We start from the raw sequence: 20,148 nt of genomic DNA, 5'->3' as shown, positions 1-20,148 counted from the left end.
ACCTTTCTAAATGCTTTTACATGGTGATATTTTACCCTCCTTGCAGGCTTCTCCAGCTGAATGAATGATTGGCACTCTGCAATTACAGTTTAAAATGATGGGTTATATTAATTAAAAGTACGAGTTTGATTGGATAAATGAAGTGCAATAGTTTTGTCAACTTTTAAGAACATTGACATTAACTAGCCTGCAGTATCTAATACTAAATTAGGAGGCAGAGATTTTGATTTATAGCCACACCTTCTGTTTGCTTCCATTCCTCTTCACTGATCCTTACACTCAATCTTCCATTCAATCTTCCACTGCTCATTTCTTATTCTTGTACCCTCCAATATTCATGCTATGGGTGAGATTTACTAAAGCTTGTAGCATGAAAACAAATAATCAAGTTCTGAAAAATGAATAATAATAAGTTATGTTACAAAGAATAATTTAGTATTGCATTAAACATTTTAATATGCTACCAGCTACAGTAAATTTGGCTCTGCATATTCCATTTTCCCAGTTTGTCACATTTGCTTTATTCATTATTATTATTATTATTATTATTATTATTATTATTATGTTTGATTCAGATTTTCCTCATAAATGCTGTGAGTGCATTAGGTGACTTTGCTACACATTAGAGGTCACCACATAGCAGAACATTCCTCATTCCTCTAGTTCATGGTATATTTATAACCACAGGTTTCGTTTCAGTACCTTAGTACCAAAGCAAACTGAAATGAAATTTATGTTGTGCAGAATATGCTGGCTAATTTTGTGCTGGTTTGATCTTGACTGTGACAAAGAATAACCATTCACCACCTCCTATATTAGAAACATTTACCAGTTATATCTTGTACAAAATATTGGAGTACATCTAGTGTACAGTATACTTGCTGTGTTGCACTGTTTGTGTTAGCAATTCTCAGAGTCTTCATTAATGGTCAGTTTCTGTTTGCTGTTGGCCAGATATTTTTTGGATGGCAGAAAAGTGCCAGTCTCACTCCAGCAGTGGCACCAACACATGCAAAAACTCCAGCAACACTGCTGTGTCTGATACACATGTGCCAGCACAACACCCACTATTGTGCCATGATTGTGTCAATCACTGCTGTGGTGACAATGTCCCACCAAATAATATCCAACCAGCAGTTTTCCTGTGGGCAGAACTGCCCAGTCATGAACAGAGTTGATGGTGGCTGACAACTGTACATGGCAATAGGTGAAGGTTTCTAATAGTACATCTGAAACATGAACCTTTATGACAGGTATACCAAAAACATGGACAGGCAAGGTGGAGTGGCCTGTAGGCATTTCTAAGAGACAAAACTAGTGAAAGCTCCGTCAAAATCATAACAGTCCTCAAAATGAAAATACACACATTCCCTAATAACTAATAAGAGCATTTTTTTTTAGCAAAACCCCCCAAAACAATAAACATATTTTAACATTTTTAAATGTAGCCTTGCCCATGAAGAGATTATAAGGCTGTACTGCGTAGCTAGGTGGTTAGAATTCTTATTCTGAGTGTTCTTACTTCAGACGAGCCACTAGAGGAGAGACAGCCAGTGTTTCTGGTTCCATCTGATTTTGTGAGCGCAAAGCTGGTACTCAGAGGGCAGGTGTTGGAGCTGGAGTGCATTGCTGAGGGACTGTGAGTCTGCTCCTGTTTTTACTCCTCCTTATGCTGTACTCTCGTTTTTCTCACCAATGTAATGTGATCAAAAATAATTTTATTTGAATTATCAGTCAAATCAAAGCAATTAAGTTCTATGACCTTGGCTATGTAATATGTAGTCAAAAAGCTCTACTAATTTTGTTCTTTCTCTCTCTCTCTCTCTCTCTCTCTCTCTCTCTCTCTCTCTCTCTCTCTCTCGCTCTCTTTTTCCCACACGCACCCCCCTCTCCTCCAGGCCCACTCCAGAGATCTCCTGGATTAAAGTGAGTGGTGAGCTCCCGGCTAAGCGAACCTCCTTCCAGAATTTTGAGAAAACGCTGCGGATCGTGCATGTGTCTGAGGCAGACGCTGGCGAGTACCACTGCACTGCCAAGAACCGGCTAGGCTCCACCCATCACATTATCCACGTCAGTGTGAAAGGTGGGAGACGGATGGCATGGCTGGACAGTCCAGCTCCAGCTGCATCACTTCGCTAGCTCTGTCTCTCCCTTACATTTTCTCCTATTGATTTTTAAATGCAGTACACGACTACTTTATCTGGGGAGCTGATGTTCTGTCGGTAAACAGGGCTGAAGATTGAAACTGTTATTAGATTGTCTGGTAAAAAGTGGAGCACAGGAAACAGGCTCTGAAGGTTGATAGCATTAAGAAGCTATACAATATGTTCCTTAATGTAAACAAAGCATGTTTGATGGTAAACTAATACATGTCTGTATCTTATAAAAAGTTGTTTGATTCCTTAGCTTCCCTCATGATTATAAATTTAATTTTATCTTTCTGGCATCTATTGCAGGTTTTTAGTATAAAAATGCCATCTTAACATGCTCCTCATACAGTGTGTGTTTTGTCCTTGTTTGGTTGTTTCCAGCTTCTCCATACTGGATCAGTGCTCCCCAGAATCTAGTCTTGGCCCCACTGGAAACTGGGGTGTTGACCTGCCGAGCTGGAGGGAACCCCAAACCCACCATTGCCTGGTTCATGAATGGAGTCCCCATTGAGAGTCAGCCTTGCTCTTTATTTCTCCTGAGTAGCACACATGCTGTGTGTATTGTTAAACTATTGATGCTGATAGGGCGTCAGAATTTGTGTGTTCATATCTAATAAGCTTTAGTTATTTCTTCTATATTGGATTACACTTTGAGATTGCGTCATTTCAGTGCATGAAATCACCATTGGTCCCACTGTGCTTACAGTTATTTGATTCTTTTTTGTTATGTTTTGCGTTGTGTTCCTAATAGATTCCCCTGAAGACTCCAGTAGGACAGTGGAGGATGATACCATTATTTTCACTGAAGTCCAGACTGGCTCCAGTGCTGTGTACCAGTGTAATGCTACTAATGAATATGGGTATCTCCTCTCGAACGCCTTCCTCAATGTGCTGGGTAACTAAAAGAAGCCTGTCTTAAGTTATGTCATTACCACTGATTGACAAATACAATTAAATATAAATCACTGCAATGAACAATAAACATTCACCACTTTATTAATTAGGAACATCTTGTAGGTGTGCAGTTAAGGAGTATAATATGACCTTAAATGTCTAAATTATTAAATGGTTTGCTTATTTTTAGTAATGAATAGGCTCTGTGTACTGTTTCCTATGTATTCTGTATGATGACCAGATATTCCCAGATTTTCTAAATCTAACATTCATTGCAGCTGAATCAGTAGAAACCTATCATAAATGATCACCAGTATAGAAGGATGGTTCATCATTGGTAAGCTCACACAGCAGTGTATTTTAATCAAGTGTGTTCATTGCAGCTGAACCTCCCAGGGTGCTCACTCCTCTTAACACAGTCTACCAAGTCATCATGGACAAGCCCGCTTTTCTGAACTGTGTCTCCTTTGGCTCACCAATCCCAAGAGTCACATGGTATATGTGCACCTGTCGATGTGTGTTTGCTGCAAACCTGTCATTGTGTTTGTGTGTGTTTGTGTGTGTGTGTGTGTGTGTGTGTGTGTGTATGTGTGTGTTGTATCTCTGTTTCTCCATTCATCTCATTAACAGCTCTGTGTACAGAGCGTTAGGCAAACTGTAAAGTACCTCCTTTTATTGCCTATTTGTGATGAGTTTCTGCACTTCTCTGCAGAATAACCACATGCTACTTCTAGTTAAAAAAGGTTATTAAACTAATGCAGGCACACTGTCTCAATTGCACTGCACCAGCAGCAATTATGTGACCTTTGTATGAGAGGCAGAATTCCACAGCCAGAGTCTGAGCTTCTGTGCTTCTAAGAGGAGCTCTTGTGGAGCTGTTTTTCCAAAGTTTAATTGGCTTTATCTGTGGCACTACTGTCTGTTGAAAGACTTTTGTTATTCTGTCATTTCCAAATGAGGTGACCCTCCTTATTGGCTTGCCTTGTTAAGAATCCTGCTAGGCTCATGTTAGGCTTTTCCTCCTCAGGTTTAAGGACAGCCGATCCAGTATCCTGGTGGGCGACCCATATGTGTTCCATGACAACGGGACTCTTGAGATACCTGTGGCACGGGTCGTCCACAGCGGCAAGTACACCTGCGTGGCAAGGAACTCCCTTGGCATCTCGGAGAATCACGTGTACCTGGAGGTCAAAGGTGAGCATTTGTGTGCAGTGTGGAGGTGGAGAGGAAGTTGGATTGGGTTAAGACTTTAATTGGTCATTGCTCTGGTTTTTATATTTCGTGCTTCTCCTTGCTGTGTGATATCTGTTTTGATACGTAGCCCTGGGAATGTTTTGCTTTCCACATCTATTGAATGTATTGCTATATCATATCAATATATAACAAAATCTAAACAAAATATATTGCAATGTGTTATGCTGTATTTAACTTTTTTTTATGAGTATACATTAGGCCGAGAGCTTCAGTCAGTAGATTTAGTCTGGAGCTGGTCTGTTGTCCATTGTTTAAATAGACAAATTAATTGCTTGGAAGGTGCTACAATACAAATCCATTAAGGCCAATCACCTGTCTTCACTGGGTTGTTGTTTTGTTTTTGGAAAACATTTTGCCAGCTATTGTATGGTGATGGACCAGGAGGCAACTTTTACAGCCTACCTGGAATGTATATTGAAAACATCCAGATATCTGAGTTAATTCTTAGTTACCTGCAATTTATTACCTTTGTGTTCCCATCTGTTTTTTCCAGACATCAAATGGCTTTAAGTCCAGAATTCTTTAGGTTCTTTCAGTTTCTGCACCAGCCTTAAACTCAGTGTATGTAATACATATGCCTGTATGTATTAAAGTATTTAGTTGATGCTTTTATCCATATCAACTTACAATTATGACAGAACACAGCTTGAGCAATTGAGGGTTAAGGGCTTTGTTCAGGTGCCCAACAGTGGCAACTTGGTGATGTTGGTGGGGCTTGAACTGGCAACCTTCCAATTTCTGGGCAAGTACCTTAACCACTGAGCAACCATTGCCCCCTGTTAAAGAGCCCACACGGATTGTAAAGCAGCCTGAGTACATGGTGGTCCAGAGAAACAGCGATGTGGTGTTTGTATGTAAAGTGAAGCATGACCCTTCCCTCATCCCAACCATGATCTGGCTCAAGGATAATGGAGAGCTTCCTGATGATGAAAGGTAAGCACTGATATGGGTCTGTTATTGATATCTATATAAGTAACACAGATTTATAAACCTAACCATAGCACATCATGTTTTGAACCATAAAAGATGGGCATCTTTTTATAGTTTGTCCTTGCTTATCCTGAAAATATATAATTACAGGCAGGGCAGGTTAATATATTTAGCCTAATATAGACACCAAGTCCCATGAAGCTATGCCTTTAGTATCCATAGAAACAGTGATACTGTGTAAGAACAAGCATTGTAAAAATGCCCTTTGAACTTTCCATTAATGCCAAGTAATTTTCTATGGAGCACTCTTTAACAGTCTTTAAATAAAAAGTATAATAACATAAATAGATCCATGCCTCAGGGGGCTAAGTTCCCTGGTGGCTCTTCACAAATCCATGGCATTCTTTCCTGCTACCTCATTGAGATGTAGTGATGACAGTAAGGCTGTGCTATGACTGCTTTCAGATTCATCGTGGACTCTGAAAGCCTCACCATTAGAGAAGTGACAGAGAATGATGAGGGGACATACACATGCATTATGAACACCACCCTGGACCAGGACTCAGTCAGTGCCAAGCTCAGTGTTGTTGGTACGTCACCTTACCTCATCCCCTTTCTATAGAAAACAGTAGTTACAGAAGTAATAGATCCTCCTGAATAAGTATAAAGAGAGCCAAGCTAACTTTAAATAAAAAAATAATTATTTAGTGGACTTTTCTCCATTTCTTGGCCTCTGTTTCTATTATAGACTGATGACTGTTACTTTGCTCATGCGAGATCATTTAAAATAAAGAATGACTGCTTTAGGAAACAGATCATGTAGCATCTTCTTTCGGTGGATCCTTAAAACTATCACTGCACCTTCCCTTGAGCCCAAATGCATCTTCTTCCTCTACAGCTGTACTTCCAGCTCTTGTTTGTATACTAATGACTAACTCCTCACTCACTCCTACCCTGCTCGATTTCAGAGGCTACCCCCACACCAGCGGTTATGTACGGTAAAAACAGCCTCATATGCATCACATCACACCTCATACTCCCCTGGGTTGTGGGGTGTGTGTGTGTGGATGTGTGTGTGTGTGTGTGTGTGGGGGGGGGGGGTGACAGAGAGTGTGTGCAAATGTGTGTGCACATGTGTGTGTGTGTGTGTGTGTGTGTGTGTGTGTGTGTGTGTGTGTGTGTGTGTGTGACAGAGAGTGTGTGCGAATATGTGTGTGTGTGTGTGTGTGTGTGTGTGTGTGTGTGTGTGTGTGGAGAGGTTCAGTCAAGCATGCTGTCCTTGTAGCTACATATTCATTCCTGCTTCGGTGTTTGCAATGATGTGTGTTTGTGACTTCATTAAAGTCTTGCTTGAACCACAGGTTGACAGACAACTTTTTCAGATATACCAGCTTTTTGTGCTTCTTTCCCATTTTCTTTTTTTTTCTTTTCTTTCTATATTCTACAGTACTCTGCTACAACATGCAAAAAAGCCCTCTTTTATGTTGTCAAATATTACTTTTGATGGTTTTGTTAGTGAACTAATTGCTCTGCACACAGAGTGAACATCTTCTTTATACCCATTTGTGTAAAATCAGTTGGCGTTATATCAGCATGAAAACCAGATTGATCTGCCTGTGGTATAAGATGTGCATCCCATTTGTAAGACATCACTTCAATTTTTGCATTTCAAGACGTATAAGGTTGTGCATGATTCAAAAGGATTTCTTATTTATTTTGCAACACAGAATTTTTAAATCTTTCCATGTTAGTTTGAGTTTGTACAAGTCTAACACCTCAAATACTGCCTAGGACAACTGCTCTCAGGTGCTGTATTTCTGAAACCTTTTTCTTTTGTTCCCCTCTAGAAAAGCCAGATGCCCCCACAGATCTGGAGCTGACAGATCCTGGGGTACGGAGTGTCCAGCTCTCCTGGATCCCAGGAGATGAGCACAACAGCCCTATCAAGAGTATGTGTCCCCTCGTCTGCATGCCAACAGTCATGCTCCTTAGTGAAACTGCCTTGACAGGCAAAGCTGTGACCTGTGCATGTTAGATTCCTTTTTGTGGACAAATGGGCTGAAACTCTAACAGTGGTGTTTTGTGCTACTGAGCCCATTATTCTTGTTAGTGAATGTATTGGAAAGAAATCTTTGTGTTTTTAAAATAATTGCTTTGCATATACATTCATGCTATGCCAACTGACCTGATTATCTGAAAGGGGCTAATGGATCAAGTCTGGCATTTCTAATTGATTTGAATTCTTTTACTATTTGGTCTGCTTTTTCCAGAGTTCCTTATTCAGTATGAAGATGCTCTTCATAGCAGTGGTACATGGAATAACCTGACGGAGGTGCCAGGGACCAAGACTATGGCTCACCTCAAGCTTTCCCCATATGTGCACTATAGCTTCAGGGTCCTAGCTGTCAATGATGTTGGCTACAGCCTGCCCAGCCTGCCCACGCACGTCTACAAAACCAAGCCAGCAGGTAGCCACCAGGGCATTTCTTACTGCGCCTGCTACCGTTTTAGTTTAGGCACAGTGAATATAGCTGTGTCTATCTGAGAGTCTGCACCAGTTTGTTACCTACTTGTATTTTCATTGTTTCAGGATTAAATATGTGTATCTGAAATGTAATATCTCTCTCTCTCTCTCTCTCTCTCTCTCTCTCTCTCTCTCTCTCTCTCTTTCTTTCTCTCTCTCTCTCTCTCTCTCTCTCTCTCTCTCTCTCTCTCTCTCTCTCTCTCTCTGCTGTTTGTTCTCCCAGCTCCTGATGAGAACCCCAGTGATATTAAAGCCATGGGCATGGAACATAGTAATTTGGTGATATCATGGAAGGTAATGGTAAAAATAATTTCCATATAATGCTAATGAAAATCTGGAAGATATTCTAAATGTTCATCATCATGAGTATCCACACTATTGAGCTATAGGGATGCTAGTTGGTAATACTTATGTATAGGGATAATAGATGGTAATACTTAACTATAGATGATTAGATTGCTTAACTTCTGCTGTATGGCAACCAATTGAAAATGCTGAACTTTGTGTTATGTACCTACTAAAGTAATGCTGACCGATTTTCTAAGCCATTGACAGGTCTTCAGTCGAATGGTCCTGGTCTTCAGTATAATATCATGTGGAGGCAGATGGATGTGGATAAGGACTGGAATTCTGAGACAGTGGCCAATGTCTCTAAGTTTGTGGTAGCTGGAACACCCACTTTTGTGCCATATGAGGTGAAAGTTCAGGCTCTGAACGACTACGGTAACGGGCCCAAGCCCCCCATCATCATCGGTTACTCAGGAGAGGACTGTGAGTAATCCAGTATTTTTTCTCTGCAAAAAACAAACTGAGTATTTTTTGCCTATGTGCTTTAGAACCAAGAGAGATGGCTGAGTGACATTCTGGTCTGGTCATTGTAGTGTAATCAGTATATTTGCCCTCCACGCAGTGCCAGTGTCAGCGCCAGAGAATGTATGGGTTCGGGTGCAGAACAGCACTCTGGCAGAGGTCCACTGGGAGCCAGTGCCAGCAAAAGCAGTGCGGGGAAGACTACAAGGCTACAGGGTGTGTCTCTTTTCATGTGATCTAGTGTCAACATAATAGATTTAAAGAATTACTATTATTTATTTAACTCTATGAAATCATAAGTATTGCTGGTTATAATAAAGACTAGGTTGTAATGTTAGTTGTTTAATAGGATACTTATATCTTTGTAAGACAAATGAAGCTATTTCATTTTGATAAATAATGTTCATTGTGTGTATTGTCTTCACTGGAAAGCGCTTTGCGTTTAGGAGCCATGAGGAGCAGTTATTTTGTAATTATGATATGCTGGTGATAACAGTGATTGTGATATATTGGTGATAACAGTGATTATGATATGCTGGTGTTAAAAGTGATTATGATATGTTGGTGATAACAGTGATTATAATATGCTGGGGATAACAGTGATTTCAGAGGGCTGTTCCAGAGTTACAAGTCTGAATTCAATTTTTCAGGCCATTTTCTGGACTCACAGATGTCACTGACACACAAAAATACAACAGAATACATCAGAATTGAAATTAGCCCACTTGTGTTGTTCACCAAATGGGTGACAGTGCCTGTTTGTATAAATGTGTTTATCATTGAGTAGAATCAGATTAATCTAGAATCTGATACTCATTTATATTGATGATCCCAACAAAAACAGTTCCTAGATCAGCTCTCTATATCTGAGCTGCATCTCATGGCACCCCTCAGAGCCCGTTTCATAGTATTTGTAAAGTACCACAAAGAAGATCTCGTTTTGAACCATCATCTTAGATTAGCTGTTCTAATGGGGCCAGCTGGTCCTCTTAACCACTGTTGAATAGCCTCTGACAGAACCTGACAGAACCTGACAGAACCTTAGGCCTGAGCATGTGTTTACAGGAGACTGCAGTTATACTGCGGATGTTTTACTAGAATAAAGCCAGAGAGTTGATTGCACCAGTTATTTTGTAACAATGGAATAACAATGTTCTTAATCACAGTTTTCAGTTGAGTTATGATGCTCTGTCTCAGTGAATGCAGCTGCACTGATTATATTACACAGAGAGAGACATCACATTTCACGTGCTGAAGGGCAGTATTCTTACAGGCATTCTCGCTACTACTCCCCAGGTGTATTACTGGAAAGAAAGAAGCCTACACAGGCACACCACCCACAGCCATGCCCACCACATGGAGCAGCAGACATTGAACTTCACTGGCAACCGGAGCCATGGCAAGATCCCAGGCCTCCACCCATACAGCATCTATTTGCTCAATGTCCGAGTGTTTAATGGGCGTGGCGAGGGCCCGGCTAGCTCCAGCCTGAGTTTCAAGACTCCTGAGGGAGGTAAGGTCTGAAAACCATGCTAGATATTAGAGACATCAGATTAAGGTGCCAGATGATTGGACAGCACCTTTGGATCATAGTTGAACAAACTGTATGGAAACAGGCAAAGACAAAATAAATAAAAAATTCTGGGTCTTGAGTTCTGGACTTTACTCTTTGATTACATCTAATTCTCAACCCTATCTGTCTGTTTTTCTAGTTCCTGGTCGACCAGCATTCCTGAGGGTAACTAACAGCAATCTAGACTCTCTGACCCTGGAGTGGGGTCCACCCCATGAGCGAAATGGGCATTTAACAGGCTACATCCTTACATACCAATCAGGTAAATCAACATATAATCCATCCCAGATGATGTCTCAGTTGTGGCTTTACAGAGTGGGTCAGTAGATCAAACAGTGGTACAGCCCCATTGTGATGTGTGTATTGTTCATATGCATAGCTTTAATCACTTCAGCATGTTATGGGGAAACAGTTTCAGTTAGTCAACAAATTAGATTCTCATTAACAGGTTGTGACACATTTGACTAAATCAGTGACTCAGTTTCTAACCTTCTTTTAAAATCTTTGTATATGTTGTGTTAATGTAAATGTATATTTGTGTGTTTATCTATATACTGCATGTTGCTAAATTTTAGCTACTTAGAATCATGGAAACTTTGACAGTGTGTCTTTTCATAGATAACACTTACATTAAAAAACTCCATCAGGAAGATCATGGATCATCTTGAATAACATATTGTCACCCGTCTGTGCATTGCCCTTGCCAACAATCTTGTTCAACCTCTTTAGTGAATAACACCAATGAGTTTGGCCAGCTGAAGGAGCTTGTCCTGCCGCCCAACGAGACCAGCATAACACTGCACAACCTCAAGTACAGCATGCGCTACAAGTTTTATATCAGTGCCAAAACACTGAAAGGACCAGGGTCCAGCACTACTGAGGAGTTTGCCACAATAATGGACGGAGGTAAAGTACAATCAGTTCTTGGCATAAAATTAACATTGGGATTGGTCTTTTGTGAAGCACATGATATGGAAGTAGTGTTGTTATTACTACTGAGGAAGAAACTGCATAGTGGTTTAGTTCAGATTCAAAAATATTGTGTTGTAATTTTTTGCTAAGGCTTTATTATTGCCCTTCTGAATTTAGTTTTCCTGTTTTCTCCAACTGCAAGTCATAGCCAATTGTTGTAGGTCTCTCCCTTGTCACAGGATAGTGAAGGCAAGCACATGCCTTCACATAAAGTGTGTGAGGCCTTTCAAACTGCCAGCCACACAACTGTTGGAGTTCACAGTATACTGATAGAGCATTGATGGTATAAATGGGCAGAGGGTAACCTTGCTAACCTTCTAATGCAATGACAAAATGGCCAGCTGTGCTCTTGTGAATCCACACAAGTGACCTGTACATTTACTTATTCAGTTTCATTTCTCATTTGAACACTTTGCTTTTATTTTATTTTACTGTGATGTGTCAGGGATGTGCTGTACCGGTAGAAATGTTTTGCATTCATTTGTGTTTTAGCCTTGGAATAAAACCTCTGATAAACCCTGCCATGTATTTAAACAGTATAGTTAACACAGGACTTCATTAATTTTTATTTTTATTTTATTTTTTTTTTTTTTACAAAAATCTGTTTAGGACAGCAGATGCTTCTTTTGGAGGGATTGCATTTTGATTTGGCTTTACTTGGATTTCATGTCCATATTAATTTCCTTTGGCTACTGCCTCTCCCTCTTCATCTTGTACACATGTATACATTATGTAGGTAAAGACATCCTTAATATTTGTATGCTGCTCATGCACAGTGTATCTGCAGTTGTAGTCACTTTGCATGCCTTGAGTTCAGGGTTTGTCTGTCTTCAGTTCCCAGTGCCCATTAAGCAACACAAACATTCAACACTTGAGCAGACAAAATGAATACTTATTTTTTTCTGTTAGTGCATATCCTTCTCTTGACCTGTCTTACCATTTTTTATCTTCTGTTTTGTTATGAAATGAACATCCTTCTTTCCTTCTGATTTCTGTTATGCTAAATACGTCCCACTACCAGCATGTTTGGCATGTACGTGGTACCTAACATGTCTTAATCTACTTCTGCTTTCATTGTGAACTGTTTGTACAATGTGTCTTCTCTTTCTCTCTCTGATTGTTTGTTTGTGTCTCTGTGTGTGTGTGTTTCTGTATGTTTGTGTGCTTTGTGTGTGTGTGGGTGCATGTGTGTGTATGTATGTACATTTGCGGGTGTTTCTTATTCCTTTTTATATTTTTTCTAGGGAGTCCAGATTCCCCCCATCCACTTTCCCCTACCTCCCAGTATCTACGCCCCCCTCAGCACAAGGGTATATCTGACTCATAGGCATATCTAGGCCTTAACACGTCTAACCTGATGCTAACACCCTGGAGCATCTGACAGTTAACAATTGTATTACTAAAGTCCCTTGAAATTATCAATGTTGTTAGTCATTATGTTCATATTGGAAGTTTCTTCTAGTTATGCTTACTTATGTAAAATCTTAGAATCCTTAGAATTCTAGAAACGCAAGTCATTGTTTATTTCAGTTCCCAAATTGGTGATGCATGCAGGATTACTTAAAAGCAAGGGAATAGTTATAGGAATAGTTTTGCCTGTTTAAATGCCTGCTGCCACACTCTTGTCTTCTTTCTTGTGTACCCAGTGCATCCAGTATCTCCAGTGTTTGGAAACGTTAGCTCGTCTGTGGGCGAGGATGGAGCACTAATAAGTTGGGAATACTGGGGACCAGAAAGGCACATTTATGTTGAATATATTGTAGAGAACAGTAAGACATAATTTTGGCCATAATTTTGTTTTGTGGTACTGAAAAATATAGGTTGTAATGAACCATTACTCAAGATGAAATTAAAAGATGGTTAGGAGATGAATCATAACTGATGTAATAGGACATTCAGATTTAAACATTTGGATTAGTTTGATAATAAAGCTTTTAATACTTTGGACAATGCATTATGCTATTATGCCAAAACAATTATAAAAATCATTTTAAAACCTTGTTGAACAATTGAAGTAAAAATGCTATCTTCTAAAAGGAAATTCTAACTGATTTGTTTGGCTACATTTTGAGACTATTTAATAAATAGAGAAACTTACTAGAGTTCAAAAGAGTACAAAGAGTTCTGAGATAAATAAATAATCACAGTTGATAATGGTAGCTAATGTTCACAGTACATTATGTCACAGTAACTTGTAAATTGTACTTTCTATGAGGATAATCCATGCCTACTAATATACAACCACTGACATTCATACCTCATTGAATTAATTTAAATATAATAAGTATATTACATGTACTCTTAATATAGATTTTTTTGTAGAGGTATTCTAGTAAGATAGACAAAATTAACTTATCAGGTGGTCATAGTGACATAACTTACCCCTGCATGAAATGTGTAGAATATAGCTCTGCAACTACCAGAGTATGGATGTGATCTGTCCCTCTCAATGGAACCCCATCAGGTGATGAAGACTGGCAAAAAGAGATGGTAAATGGCTCACAGTCCCATATGCTTAAGGGTTTAAAGGAAGGACTGGCATACAAAGTGCGGGTGGTGGCTAAGAGCCATGCTGACCAAACGGTCCACCGTTCTGAGGAGCTATTGGTTACGGTACCAGGTGAGGCCCCGTCTGGCCTTAACCCATGGCGTCATGTGAAATGTGATTCATCGGTTGTGCACCTGCATGCACTGTCCTCCCTTCTCCCGCTCATTACACATGTGAAATGCCTCTGTTTCTAAGCACAGTCAGTCAGTTTCAGTAAAAACCTTCGAGGCTTGTCCATACATTGAGTTGTGCATTTCCTGCATGATTGGCCATCTACATCAAACAGTGTTGTCAGTGGATAGTATTTCATTATTGTATTTTTGTGCCCTTTGAAATTTCGCATATGTGAAGTATGTATGACTGCACAATGCTCATATGCTTGTGCTAATGAAAGTTATCATCAGTGAATAGAATTAAATAATAAACTTGCAATCTAAATATAATCTCATTGTGCTGACTGCAGTCATCTGTAATGAAGCTCCAGTGCTTTTATCCCTGGGACCCAATGAAAATGTTCCTCTGCTCCACTTCACACCCATTTGTTGTCATCAGAGGATCTGCAGATGACAACTGTAAATGTGTACATTGTATTGGCTACGCATCATTTCTTATGTCTAACTGTCACCCCATCCGCCCCGCGTTCCCTTAGCTATGGCCAGCAGACAGGTGGACATTGCTACCCAGGGCTGGTTCATCGGCCTCATGTGCGCCATTGCTCTGCTTATCCTGATCCTTCTCATCGTGTGCTTCATCAAGAGGAACAAGGGGGGAAAGTACCCAGGTGAGTACCCAAGCACCAGTCCTTGGTTTTCATTAGTCCTGCCTGGGAGAGGCAGTGCAATAAAGCCCTGTTTGCTTTGCCAGTGAAAGAGAAGGAGGCTGCACATGCCGACCCAGAGGTCCAGCCCATGAAGGATGATGATATAACTTTTGGAGAGTACAGGTAAGAGAACAGTAAATCTATGGGGATTTTCCCCCACACCATAACCTCAACACATAGCCATCTGGGGATTTCTTCCCCGCACCTTCACCCCAACACACAACACTCTGGAGAAAGTATTTCCTCCACTCATCATGAACCGTGACGCCTGCTTCACCTGCGCAGGGTATGGGACTACAAGTGATCCGAAACCTCTTCACCTCTGGAGCTGAAGCACAACTTTCTTATTTGTGGGCAGGTTGCCCTAAACGTCTATGCCATATCTGTGTTACTGATTAATTTTCTACCAAATATGTACAATAATGTGTAAGACTTCCATAATACTCAAAATTCAGGATATTAGATTAGATATTTTTTCTTTCCTTTGGTTTTACAAGATTTTGAATTTACTTTAGGAAAAGCAAGATTCTCCCCTTAAATTTGAATGAATTCAGATCAGTTGGCTGAATAATTATGCAAACAAATTTTATTCATTCATTACCAAATTGTACAGTATACATGCACAGTGTAATAGCATTCAAATGATGGAGCACAGAGATTCTCTAGCTATCACTGAAAGCAGTTTTCTTGTGATGCTTGTTATTGTAATCAGTCTCTTCCTCCTCCTCCTCCTCCTCTTTAGCTGCTTATCGAACTGCACGCGTAAGCTATAAAAATCAAGCACTTTACTTTGTATAGCACTTCTGAAGCATTTTTGTACATCTTTTTCAATTTTTATTATGTTTACATGGTCTTCATTTTATACCTTATATTGTTTGTATATAATTCGAATATAATAGAGTGTAATTTTATCTATTTACTGTGTCCTGACAATTTGTTATTCATGTTTTTAGTTATCTATAATTTAATGTACTGTGCATGACGATGCATAAAGTGTCATTTGCAATAGATAAATGTATTGGGTGATGTTCAAAGTAATGAGTATACAGTATGTAACTTTGCATATTACATACAGTATATAGCATGCACAACAAAGAGGGCCATAATTCTCTGCTAATGACAGTCTGACCATTTATTTAAGTTTCTAGTTACATTTTTGTGTCAGCTTGTTGAACTGGAATACTCTACAATATTGTAGTTCATAGGTTTTTTATGAGTGGTATGACAGTACTTGTTGAAATCAGGACTACCTGCCATATTTAATATTTAATAGATTTGGGTTCACACGACCCATAGAAATAAAACATTCATAAAATAATAGCTCAGACTAGCAGCTAAACGCTGACAGTTAGTTGATCACTTTTGCTCTATTGATTGTGACAGTAAAATATTTACACATCACCTCAACAAGCCTTTACATACTCAGGCAAACATTTGTAATATTTTGTGAATTTTAATGTGGCTTTTTTTTTTATCTTTTCCCCCGTTAACCTCAATGGCTAACCATGTCCCATGTCCTGGTCCTCCTTCATTCCCCCGTCCCTGGTTCGTTCTGATCCCGTGAAGCCTGTGGTTAGTGCGGCATTGATTCTGGACCCTGGTGAGGTCGGTGCAAGCCACCATAGTGAAATGATTCAGTGGCTGTGGCTCTGTGGCAGCTCTGAGCCTCCCCAGCTGCTGCTCTGTCTTGCGTTACATTGGCTTTGCCATTTGCAGCAGCAGTGCCGTGTGAGAGACATAACAGTGTTGATTGTAGCTCTGCGTGTGCTGCATCCCGCACACTAATTCAATACGAGCATCCTCTTTGACCACCGCTGTCTGCTCCCTCTGCCATCTGTGTGTGTGGGTTGGACATAGGTCTGGAAGGAGGTAAGGGGAACAGTGCGAGACGTGCATGTGGAAATCTGACTGAGATTAGAACTGGCACTGGGAGAAAAACGCCTTGCACACCATCCCAGGATGGCACTCTACTCATGCTCCCAAGCCCTGAAGCCCAATGCTATCATACACAGGCTTTCCTATAGCTCCAGCTGCTTGTGGGTTCTTTCAGGGGGTTGCGAGGGAACACCAAAGCAAATACCATACCTTCAGTAATGCTAGTGCTACTACCAGAGCTACCAGAGTTGCTGATCGCTTAAATGTTTATGATAGCATTTTATGGCTTTTTAAGGCAAAGGTGTCAAATGTTTGTACAGTACATTACATGACAGATCATCACATGCTTATTTTAAGTGAACTAAATTGATTTGTCATTTCCCTCAAATGCTCATTTTTGTTTTGGCTGTTGGATATCTGCTTTCCTGGTCACATCTTTGTCTTATTATTTATGGTTACTGAATGTTCAAAATGGCTGTGGAAAGACAGCCAGTGCTCATGTTTATTGACATAAGCCTTATTCACTGTGATTAAAATTACTGGAGCCTTCAGGAATTAACATTGCTTGTCATTAGTGCTATACGAAATCACAAATCTTATTTTTTGGTCATTGTTACCAACATGTGTAAGAGTGAAAAATTAATGCTTTTAATTACCTACTGGTTTATCTAATTAGAGATATTCTAACATTGTACATGCAGTTCTGGTTGTACTGATGGAGTTCTATGCTGAACGATAAACTTTTATCGCCAGACTTTAGGGTGCACCATCAGATAGTTGCCATAATTTTGGTAATAACTATTGATGTAAATTACAAAGGGCTTGAGTAATTTAATCTCATGTGAACAGAATATGTTACTATATAACATTATTTCATACCTTTTACTTTGTTTCAGAAATGCAGAAATTTTGAGAATTACATAATTGTGCCTGATATCCATTGATGTTCAATATTCAGTTTTGCATTCACCCCATCCACCATAAAGTTCCACAAATCAAACATTAAAGTTAAAAATGTGAAATACATTTAAATATATGTGCTACAGGATGTAACAGTAACATTTAATGTTTATTTGATACTAATGATCCTATTACCCCATTTTGTCATACCTATGTCACTAAGTATGGCACATGTGTATGTACTATACCTGGCATGTTGTTTGTATCAGTGTTCCATCTTTGGTCATGAACAGCCAAGCTAATCTCTGTCTGACATGTCTCTCATCTCTGTCTGACATGTCTCTCACCGTTCCACCTGTAACATCTGCATGTTATTTTCTCCTAGTGACAATGAGGACCATAAACCGTTAAAAGGGAGCCGCACCCCGTCCAGTGGCACCGTAAAGCGAGACGAAAGTGACGACAGTTTAGTTGACTACGGAGAAGGAGGAGATGGCCAGTTCAACGAGGATGGCTCATTTATTGGGCAGTATAGTGGAAAGACAGAAAGGGATGGCGTGCAGGCTCACGAGAGCTCAGAGGCCCCTTCACCTGTTAATGCCATGAACTCTTTTGTGTAAGCACAGGGAAACTAAGTAGTGCAAATTGGACTTTAGCGAAACTAAGCAGTGCAGATTGAACTGTTTGAATGCATCTTTTCATCATGATTAGACCTCTGGTTAATTGCTTGACTATTGAGGAATACTGAATTGAAGGATATGATTCAAAACTACATTTAATTGAAGGGTTAAAAATATGTTTAGGTAGATATGCGTAGAGCGGGTTAATATGCACGGAATGCACTTCAAGTGGTATGTTAATTGGATGTGGGTTGAGGACAGATGTGGCACAAATCAGTGATTACTGCATCCATGAATCATCTTAGATTGGTTTGAGTACTCTTAGCTAATATCAGTTGACCTTTATGGTTTTCACTAAATACAGTATGCCAGAGCTGCATGCATAATGTGCTACTATTACACATCATAACCCTGAAGTATAAGTAAGAACTTGTTAATTTACGTGGGCCATGTGTAGCTCCTCTCAAATACTGGGTATGCCTGTTTTATGAGAACTACGTGCAAAATGCACCAGTGATTTAAAACACTGTTGCAAAATCTTTGAAAAAATGTATACTTATTATCTTTTCTCAAGACATATGTAAATAGTTGTAGAGAAAAGGACTTTATCCTGTATAATGGATGTAATATGTGGTGACCTGAAGGGTTTGTGGACAGACGGGATATTTAGATATAGCTCGGTGCCACCTTCATTTGGATTTTTTTTGTGTAACACCTAAGTCATATTCCCCTTGCATGTGCATAGACTGAGTAGCTTACACACATGTCAGTATCATTAGAGCCCACTGTCATCACTTTGACCTGCATGCGAACTCTTGTGGTTCCCATGGCAACCAAAACCATAGCAACCTAAAACAGTTTTTATATGTAGTATAAAAACTGGAACAGTTCCATTCATATGCCCTTTTATAAAAGGAACTGTATTTGGACATGATAATGGTAGCTGGGTGGCTTTTACTGCATTGTGCCTTTTATTCAATTATCTGAGTCTGGCTCAATTTACTGTAGCAGTTCTATTGCATATTTAACTAAAATGATGATAGGTGGCTGGGAGCAGAGAATGAGCTGGAAGATGCGCTGGAAATAATAGGCCTGTTCATAGGGTAATAGAAAGAGGACATGGTTCTCTCAAATATAATTTGTTCTTTCTGTTAACAGAATGGACACTGCAAGTTTTGACCTCTGACCTGGTTTAGTTTCAGTACATTGGTTTTTAGTTTAGTGCTCTGTGCTTGAGGCTGGTTTGTGTGTCCACATGCACGCTTGTTTGTATTTTGTGTGAGTGCACTTAACATTTGTGCATATGTGTCTAAAAACAATGCATTCATATTCCTTTTGTAAAGTTCTGTTTGTCCATTGTTCAATGTTAAGACCCTTTCCAATGGATGGATGGATTTTCATGAATTTTGTTTTCAAATAACTTGCATCAAGTTTTAATTTTGAATGTATGTTTTTATGTAGATATATTGTAGAAATTGTAAATAATACTATGCCATGTTTGACTTAAAGGAAACCACGTAGAAGTAAATCAAGTATTATTGAAATCTGAGGTGTGAAGGCCTGTTGAGTGTGTTGTATCCACCCGTGACCTGTTTCCTTTGCTGTGATCAAAGTAAATTGGAACACATCCCCAATTTAGCTTGGAGCTCATTTTTGAGCTATGGAGGAGATTCTTGTTTTTGCAAACTAAGTAAAACCTGTTATACTGACACATAGAATTCAATGAGAGCCTATTTTAAGCACAATAGAGAGGACTGTAATTTCTGGTCGTGAATCATTGTACTACTGAGATCTATATATCTGAATCATTATTCAACACAATCATTTGCTTTTTTATTTCTCTGCATAATAGAGTTGTAATGTTTTTAATTGAAAATTTTTTTTTTTTCCAAATTTTACTAACAATTTTACATTTCATTTATATTTAAGTTTCTCCACTTGAGTTTAGGAATGAAATTTCAGCAGCTGTAAATTTAATACTGAATGAATAAATAAATATACTGTATTATCTACTGTTACTGTGTCTTCGTTTTGCTGTGCATATTAGATTTGTGCAAATATTGCTGCTAAACATCTTGACAGAGCATAAAGTCTTCACTTCCTTATAACCTTTGCTTTGCAACTGTAAATTAAACCAATGCATTTGCATTTGCGAGAGCACTGAGTGTATGTGCAAATGCATTGGATTCAGTAGAATAGGCTGTGTTGGTTTGGTGTTTGTTGTAATGGCTGGGATCTGTCCATCCTCCCCTGCTGTTAAAATGCAGGCTATTTTAAG

General features: G+C 39.4%; 1 protein-coding gene across 17 annotated transcripts in view; it reads left to right on the top strand.

The window, feature by feature from the left end:
- Positions 1-19,875, top strand: part of LOC113571807 (neuronal cell adhesion molecule-like) — a 70,148-nt gene extending 50,273 nt beyond the window's left edge. For 6 of the 17 annotated variants that reach the window (XM_035535254.1, XM_035535258.1, XM_035535271.1 and 3 more), the window contains 23 exons: positions 1,528-1,639; positions 1,899-2,083; positions 2,532-2,663; positions 2,902-3,045; positions 3,428-3,539; positions 4,072-4,238; positions 5,084-5,231; positions 5,694-5,818; positions 6,197-6,226; positions 7,076-7,177; positions 7,499-7,696; positions 7,976-8,046; positions 8,298-8,523; positions 8,663-8,778; positions 9,859-10,075; positions 10,275-10,397; positions 10,865-11,041; positions 12,352-12,417; positions 12,754-12,876; positions 13,572-13,727; positions 14,305-14,436; positions 14,520-14,598; positions 17,636-19,875. In XM_035535254.1, coding sequence (XP_035391147.1) covers positions 1,528-1,639; positions 1,899-2,083; positions 2,532-2,663; positions 2,902-3,045; positions 3,428-3,539; positions 4,072-4,238; positions 5,084-5,231; positions 5,694-5,818; positions 6,197-6,226; positions 7,076-7,177; positions 7,499-7,696; positions 7,976-8,046; positions 8,298-8,523; positions 8,663-8,778; positions 9,859-10,075; positions 10,275-10,397; positions 10,865-11,041; positions 12,352-12,417; positions 12,754-12,876; positions 13,572-13,727; positions 14,305-14,436; positions 14,520-14,598; positions 17,636-17,870 — 3,176 coding nt within the window. In that variant the 3' untranslated portion in view covers positions 17,871-19,875. The other 11 variants (XM_035535293.1, XM_035535266.1, XM_035535264.1 and 8 more) reach the window with 6 other exon arrangements.
- Positions 19,876-20,148: the final 273 nt, after the last annotated feature.

The sequence above is a fragment of the Electrophorus electricus genome, chromosome 2 (genome assembly GCF_013358815.1).
Source record: "Electrophorus electricus isolate fEleEle1 chromosome 2, fEleEle1.pri, whole genome shotgun sequence".
NCBI classification, from domain to species: domain Eukaryota; kingdom Metazoa; phylum Chordata; class Actinopteri; order Gymnotiformes; family Gymnotidae; genus Electrophorus; species Electrophorus electricus.
This window is presented reverse-complemented; position numbering and strand designations above follow the sequence as displayed.